Source organism: Mytilus edulis, chromosome 13 (assembly GCF_963676685.1).
Source record: "Mytilus edulis chromosome 13, xbMytEdul2.2, whole genome shotgun sequence".
Taxonomy (NCBI): Eukaryota; Metazoa; Mollusca; class Bivalvia; order Mytilida; family Mytilidae; genus Mytilus; species Mytilus edulis.
In genome coordinates this window covers 37,615,609-37,624,154 of record NC_092356.1, presented here as the reverse complement: position 1 = coordinate 37,624,154, position 8,546 = coordinate 37,615,609, and the positions used below count along the sequence as shown (strand labels likewise).

The 8,546-nt window shown below is 35.1% G+C and overlaps 1 protein-coding gene across 2 annotated transcripts; it reads right to left on the bottom strand.

Annotated features, from left to right (window-relative positions):
* Positions 1-4,791: 4,791 nt before the first annotated feature.
* Positions 4,792-8,343, bottom strand: LOC139500059 (uncharacterized). 2 transcript variants are annotated; one of them, XM_071288779.1, is made up of 2 exons: positions 8,272-8,343; positions 4,792-7,064 (listed from the first exon to the last, which is right to left on the bottom strand). In XM_071288779.1, exon 2 carries the CDS (start codon positions 7,053-7,055, stop codon positions 4,842-4,844), a length of 2,214 nt encoding a protein of 737 aa, XP_071144880.1. In that variant the 5' UTR covers positions 7,056-7,064; positions 8,272-8,343; the 3' UTR covers positions 4,792-4,841. The 2 variants fall into 2 exon arrangements, with proteins under 2 accessions (XP_071144880.1, XP_071144881.1); XM_071288780.1 differs by having other exon boundaries at positions 8,268-8,332.
* Positions 8,344-8,546: the final 203 nt, after the last annotated feature.

Genomic DNA, 8,546 nt, shown 5'->3' with positions numbered 1-8,546 from the left:
AGGAATAACTCTAATACACGTTTCCAGTTCGCGGAAACCGCGACGTCATAAACCACTGACGGCATAGTACTGTTGCGCTTGTATGTGCGCATAAACAATAGAGGGATTTGTCTTTAAAGAAAAAATAATAGTAAAAATCATTGTGTTGATAATTTTACAGAACGCATTATTTTTAAAGATAATGAAAAATGCCCTTAAAATAATAAAGTGTTTGCATAGGCGGATCCAGGGGGGCTGGGGGGCCCGGGTCCCCTCCTTTTATGAAAAAAATCTGGTTGATTATATAGAGAATCACTGAAGCATGACTGGAGCGGGCCCCCTCCTTTTATGAAAAAAAATTGGTTGATTATATAGGGAATCACTGAAGCATGACTGGAGCGGGCCCCCTTAGGTCAGTCAGTGGGCCCCCCTTAGGAAAAGTTCTGGATCCGCCACTGGTTTGGTATAACATCATCCAGCCACAGCTTCTCAGCAAGTACCAAAGCTCATAAATTCTATTGAAAAAAATATCTTGGATACTTTTAAAAATATACTTTATTAAAGTATTTATTAGGGTCCCGTCTGTTGCGGGACGCCCTAAAGTGATCAGTCTGCCAGTCCGTCCGTCAGTCCGTCCGTTTATCTGTCCCGTCCGTAGCAACCTGTGCCTGCTCTATATCCAGAGAACCGTTATCATTTTTACTTTGTACTTAGTTTAAACATATTTATTTATAGTGGATTGGGAAACAAGTTTTGCAACTTATATTAATCCCTTTCCACTTTGCGGGTGCGATTGGTGCCTTGTAGCGGCATTAGCCTGCTCTTTTTCTACAAGAGTGTCTTTGACGTGCAAGAGATATGACTCTCTCTTAACACAAGTCAGCCATTTATCGTCCCCTTCCGATGTACTATCATCGTTTTCTCAAGACCATACTCGCAAATGGTGTCAAGGGAGAGCCGAAAATGCAGTCCCTGAAATGTTCATCCCGGAACGGGAATCGAACAGGAGCCTTTGTGTTAGTAGTCCTGACATGTATATTAACTGGAACACCAGAGGGTGTGTCATAACATTTGTACAGCTTCCCAGGTCAAAGGTCCGGACGTCCGTCTGTCACTCTTATACTAAGAAATTAAGTTAAGGTATCAGTTTCATTAAATTGCCAATTACTAGTATACCATTTGAACTAAAAAAAACATAGAATAAAAGTACTCTCAGCACATAACGAGACTGCAGTAACTTAACCAAGTGCTTCATAGCAGCTTATCAATATAATTTTGTTAACACACGTTATTTACAGCGGACCCACAGAGATGGCTTCCATCTCAATGATGTTTATTTTCAAATATTTTCTGTTCAAATCAGAATTAAATTCATCGACATAAATATATGGTATTTATTCTATGATATATCTATCTAATAATCTATACCTTATATTCTTTTTTGGTTGAAATAGTGACTTATAGGTCCAACGGACCGGGTTTAATTTGAAATAACTATTGTATTTTTATTATGTAATATAATTTATGCTACACATGTCACTATAATAAATGATCTATTCACTAACTATGAGGTTTTTATGTGATTTGTCTAGGTTTGATGAGTTAAGCCATTTTCTACTGATTGTATAGTTCGTCCAAGATTAGGAAAGGGTTCGGAGCCAATAATCATGTTTAATCTCGCCACATTCTGCATGCGATTCAGTGGTTGTCGTTTGTTGCTGTGTATCATGTTTGTTTCGTCCATAAATCATAACTCAGGCCGTTGTTTTTTTCGTTTTAATTGTTTTACTTGAGTCATTTCGGGACCTTCACAGATTACTATGCGGTATGAAATATGCTCATTGTTGAAGTCCGTACAGTGACCAATAGTTGTTAATTCTTATGTCATTTGGTCTCGAGAGGAGAGTTGTATCATTTGCAATCATGATATATCTTGTTGTTTTTATATACACACGATGTTTTAAAAGATTGATTTATCTGATATCTTTATTGAGGGTTCTTCATATAAGGACTATCTTATTGAATCAACAAGCTATCTTATTTAGATTACAAGATATCTCAATGAGTTTATAAAATATCTTATAAAGTACAGGAGATATTTTAAGATGTATTATTTGACTTATAATATGTTTCAGGTAGTTTATTAGATATATTATACAGCTTAACGAAATCACCTATGATATTTAGATGATCTTTAGCTTTTACAGTTACAAGGAAGAAAAGTCCACAAGGGACATAATAGAACCATACGAGAAGAACGAACATAGAGGTTCTTATAAATCATTTTGCATATTAAAATAACATCATTCAGAAATCACTTAATGTGTGAGTTTTGAATTGTATCCAAGAGCAAATGGTAGTGAAACATGTTTCAACAGAATAATTGGGTAATCCGTACAAAATGTACATATAGTGTCTTCTCCATGAGCGTCACAGTAACAAATTATTGAATAAACGACACTGTTTATTTTTAGTGTTTGTTTGGCACTGTCACAGTCTGATATTCAGGATGGCTGTCACTTCGAACACCGTTCAGCATAGAACACATTGCGAAAAAAACCCTAGAATAATATCCACACTGATATGTGTCCACACTTTTATAATTAACAAAATATATACATAACTTTTAAGTCAATTACGGTCATCTTTAATTTCAACCTGATCTGATGGCCCAGTTGTTCTAGTTTATATTTATCATTTACCACTTAGGCAAGGCAACATTTAAGTAAAGTTGAGCTGATAACTGCTTATTTATTTTTCTTAACTTTGTTAATTTTTATATAATGGACAAATTGCCTGTCCTAAGTAAAAACCTCATAGTTCAGTGGTTGTCGTTACCCCTTGTCCGATATATCTATATTTGTTTTTCGTAAATCGTTTTCTGTAAATTAGGTGATTAGTTTTCTCGTTTGATTTTTTTTTATGGTGGAGCCTTTTATTCCCGATTATATATACGGAATGGGGTTTTCTCATAGTTGAAGGTCGTACGGTGGTATATAATTGCCTACATCTACTACATTGAACTCTGATGGATAGTTGTTTCACTAACAATCATACCACTTCTTTCAATCTTTATTTATTCACAGTATCGCAGCTCCACGCGTGTACTTTAATGCCGTCCTCATAGTAATATAACCATTCGAAGCATGCAGATGATCAAGTTGTATTTTTTTAAATACCACTCACGAGTGCACACGCTGAACAGTCTTGCTTTCTTTACGTTGATATTACTAAATTTAAAGCTTTACTACAACTTTCACAACCAACATAACATGATCACAAAAAATAAGGCAAAGGTCAGATAAACCAAACTGGAAATACATGTACACCTCACAATCATTCAATAAATCAGAAACAGATGGACCTATTGCTTATATACAGTTTCTAAGAAACAGGCTTGAACAGGAAAACTAAATACTGACCAATGAATCATGAAAATGAGGTCACGGTCAGATGAACCATGCCAGACAGACATGTACACCTTACAGTCAATAGTTGCACTATTTATAGTGGACCTGTTGATTGCAATATCTAAGAAACAAACTAAACCATGAAAACTTGTCATTGATCAATGAACCATGAAAATGAGGTCAAGGTTAGATAATAATATCTGCCAAACAAACATGTACACCTTATAATCATTCTATACAACAAATATAGTAGACCTCTTGGTTATATATTAAGAAAAACAGACCAAAATACTTAACACTGAGCAATGCACAGTGAAAATGAGGTCAAGGTCAAATAAAACCTGCCAGACTTACATGTAAATCGTAAAATACTTCCAAATACCAAATATAGTTGACCTATTGCACATAGTATAAGAAAACAAGAACAAAACACTAACACTTGCTTTTCACCACTGAACCATGAAAATGGGGACAAGGTCAGGTGATACGTGCCAGTTGGACATCTACACTTTACAATCATTTCATACACCAAATAAAGAAGAACTATTGCATATATTATATAGTATATAATTTATGAACTTGACCAGAAAAAACTAAACATTGTTCATTGATCTATGAAATGAGGTCAAGGTCAGATGATAACTGCCTGACGGACACGAGCACCGTACCAGGTACACACATAATTAATAAAGTTATCCTATTACTCATAATAAGAAAGAAATAAACATTACAGAAAGACTTTTTTCAAGTAGTCATTGAACCACGAAAATAGGGTCAAGGACAATGGACATATTACAGACGTAAACTTCATAACATAACGCATCTATATACAAAGTATGAAACTTCATAACATAAGGCATCTATATACAAAGTATGAAACTTCATAACATAAGGCATCTATATACAAAGTATGAAACTTCATAACATAAGGCATCTATATACAAAGTATGAAACTTCATAACATAAGGCATCTATATACAAAGTATGAAACTTCATAACATAAGGCATCTATATACAAAGTATGAAACTTCATAACCTAAGGCATCTATATACAAAGTATGAAACTGCATAACATAAGGCATCTATATACAAAGTATGAAACTTCATAACATAAGGCATCTATATACAAAGTATGAAACTGCATAACATAAGGCATCTATATACAAAGTATGAAACTTCATAACCTAAGGCATCTATATACAAAGTATAAAGCATCATTCTTCTTCCACCATCTAAAATATAAAACATTTAAGTAGTAAGCTAACGCCGCAGCCGAATAACTTTTCATATGTCGAGTTTTCATCTGCCCATGCAACTGTAATGTTATTGTCGTACACGACTCATGAATATGCAAGTTTAATTTTAACTTGTCAAATCGAAGGGCAGCAATAAAATGTTAGTATTTGATATATATCATTTAATTTAACATATATTTCACTGAACTTTATTTGCCTACTCATACTTTACAAAGTACATCACAGAATGGTCTTTATTCGCATTGCATACTATTAATGCCGATTCAACTGTGTCGAAATAAACACTGATAGGTCTAGGTTCTTGTCCATAATACAGATCATGCTTTCTCAATTCGAACTCTTTGCTGTAAAGTCCGTCCACTGAAATAACAACTATTTTGTTTTCATTTTCGTACGACGCAAAAACATTTCCAAAATTGTCGATGGTGACGCTTTTCGGTCGATCCATGGTCTCATGTTTGAATTCCCAAAGTTCTTCGCCAGAGGTCATACAGCATGAAATGGAACTGTATCCTGTGTAATAAATCCGTCCCCTCCACGTGGTTATTGAATGGTGGATCGTTTGAACTCTTGTTATAGGCAACCGATCCTCTATTCGGCCATGCATATCCATGATCTGAATGCCATGCCGAGAAAGCAGATAACCGTCAAATATTCCGTAAATGTAATATTTCCCATCCATAAATGATATTCCGTTGCATTCAAAAAATTCTAACTGGATGCGCTTCTCTATACGGCTTGTTAAAATATTCAATACTTCGATGTATATGCCAAAAGTTACAGCAATTCTATCGTTATCAAGGATGGTGAAATCACGTGGAGAATCATTAACTCTGAGATTTCGGTATACATAGGTGTCTTTGTTGTGGATGACTAACCTCTTGTTTTCAGTGTCGATGAATATCAATCGACCGTTCGGAAGCATTTTACAGTTTGAGACGCTTGATGTCCACTTATGACCAATTTTCACTTTCTTCTTCTGCATAATTCGGATACCAGAAATGCCTGATCTACTTGAAGTAATAATTTCCGGTAATGGTTCATCCATCATAGCCAAATGCTGCCCTAGTTCTATTTCCGGCAAAATTTGAACGGTTTCAAGTCTTTTAGTTGTTTCAATGATTTCCCGCTTAGAACCGGAGCGTTTTGGTTTGCTGACACCCTTGACCTTTTTGGAATCGGTTCGCTGAATGGCTTTGCTATTTGTTCTCGATGGACTACTACTAGGTTGTGACCTTTTGGAATCGGTACGAATGACCTCAATTCGCCTATGTTCTACAGTTGGTTCAGATATCTTTTGGTTTAAACGGCTATTTACAGTAACTTCACCAAATGCTTGAACTTCATTGATAAAGATATTTAAATCTTGGTTAATCCTTACATCAATATCAATAGCATACACATTTTCCGTCAGCGCATGGATGGATCTTTTCATTCTTCGCATTTGTTTATCGCTTTCTCTGATTGCAAGACGGGTGTTTGCTTGAAACGGTGAATTCGGATTGTCTGCGTTACCGCTTTTCATGTGTGTGATCTCGATGCGACCTTTTTGCAGCTTTTCCACTACGTTAACTACGCTTGCTTCACAATGACTGAATTTTGATTCTAGTGAGTTCAACAATTTCCTTTCAATGTTATCCAGATGTGCATTCAGTTTGGCACGAATTTCTTTAATTTGGTATTCGATTGATTTCTTCTGATTTCTTGTGTTTTCAAACTTTTCTGCTATCTCATTGAGTGTTCTATCAATTTTCAAAATCAATTCGTCTAAAGTAATACCAACATCGTCGCGGGAAGATAATCCTTTTGAAAATTTCTTGACATTTTCTAACAGTTGTCCGACTTCGCTTTTTCCTTTGTTGGAATTTGCATGTGATTTGAGTGTTGTCGCCTCTTTTGCTTGGACGTTGATGATATCGCTTACATGATGAAAGTCCTCCGACAACGGTCGATAACTCTCTAAGTTATCAGGATTACTGGGATCTTCGAACGTATTGTTCTCTCCAAAGTTTTCACCGACTAGAAAATCCCGACTTGTTGCAAGTGGAGTCGAATGTTTCATTGATTCTTCTATTCGATCATTTTCACTCCTTGTTACATTTGTTTGTAGAAACTTTGTGAAAGTGTTTTGTTCGCCACTTTCAATTGCTGCTTTTACATAGTTTGTAAATGTGTTTTTCTCTTGGTTTACAGTCTTCAAAATGTTAGCGGGACTTCTTTTTTCCTCCGAGCCGTGTGATCGTGCGGTTCTTTGGCTTAAAGGATTAGCATATTTAGCTGCATCTTCAACAGATACAAATTGTGGACATTTAAAATGGTCACTCTGAGAACATCTTGCACAGACTGCTATATTATGTCCCAGGCAAAACAGATCCAACACCATATCATGCTTCTCGCATTTCCGGGACATCTTCAACACCTGTCAAAAATTAAATTGTAAACGTTTATGTTGAAAACATTTAGGAATCATATATATAAACGTTTTTCACATCCTTGTTCTTTGATTTTTGATGACAGTTGTCTCAGTGGTAAATGAAAGGTCTGGATTGTGTTTCCAGAATTGAAAATAATGGGTTGAAATTGCAGAATGAAGGCCATTTAATATAAAGTACAGAGAAATATAGGCCGGATAATAAACAATACAAAATAATTGGGTACTGAAATGTAACGAATAAAAAATAATTGACCAAAAACTTTAAATTAAAATGGCCTGAATACAGGAATGGAGGACCCGAGCCAGTCTCTCTTATCTCATCTCGTTAATTTTTTATATGAAATTTGTTCGTAAATACAACTCTGGACTATTTCTGTATATTATTAATGTAACCATATGTACGAACAACCTATATGAAACATATACGTTAAATAGTTAATGGAGGAGACAGGAGCATGTGGTAGATCGAAAGTAACCAACAAAACAAAAGTAAGGAAACGAGGACAGCAATAACAATACTAAATGAAATAATTCAATTCTTTGAAGAATATAGAAAAATTGATGTAAAAATGAATGATAAGAGAAAAATGGCTTAAATAATTAAAGAATACAGAAACGCAAGACCCCAATTAACTGTGCGTAAACAAAAAACAGTGATGTTTTCAATTTTGTGTGTTTTACTAATGATGATTCACCCAGCAGACAACTTACTAGTATATATCTCTGTACAAGTAAAAAACATAAAGGTGCACTAAGATCGGTATGTTTTGTTTTAACATAAAAAGTATGCAGATTGAATTAACATGTCAGGGGCGGATGCAGGAATTTTCGAAAGGGGGGGGGTGCTAACCCAGGACACCCAGGGCAAAAGGGGGGGGGGGTGCAAAACATATGTCCCGATACAAATGCATTGATCGGCAAAAATAAAGGGGGGGGTGCGCACCCCCGGAACCCCCCCCCCCCCTGGATCCGCCACTGCATGTTAAATATTAAAAGTAGCTATACTCGTCAACTCGAAGTAGTTTAAACTACATATATCTGTAATGTGTAATCGTTCATTTTATAATTTGTTTACAGAAAAACAAAAAGGTTCTTAATTCAATTGTTCTTCCAAAGATAAATTTAAGCATTATATCTAAATTACAAATTCTCATTAAACTGTTACATTTATTGAAAAAAAATACTGACCTACCTGTGGATTATAAAGGTAACAAACCTACTATGATGAAAAAGAGAGTTAGCTTTAAGTTTGTAAATTGTAACATATACTTTCTGCTTTGGTGAAAGCTTTATTAGATATAATTGTTTAAGTTAATTGTGCGACAATTAAAAACAAAAGATCGTTCAACCGTCGGACGCATTATGTGTGAAAATCGTATATTATTTCATTTCAAATTGAATGCACGAACGATTTGAAAATAATCTATTTGGCCCACTTAATCTACTTCGAATGTATATCGCATAGGT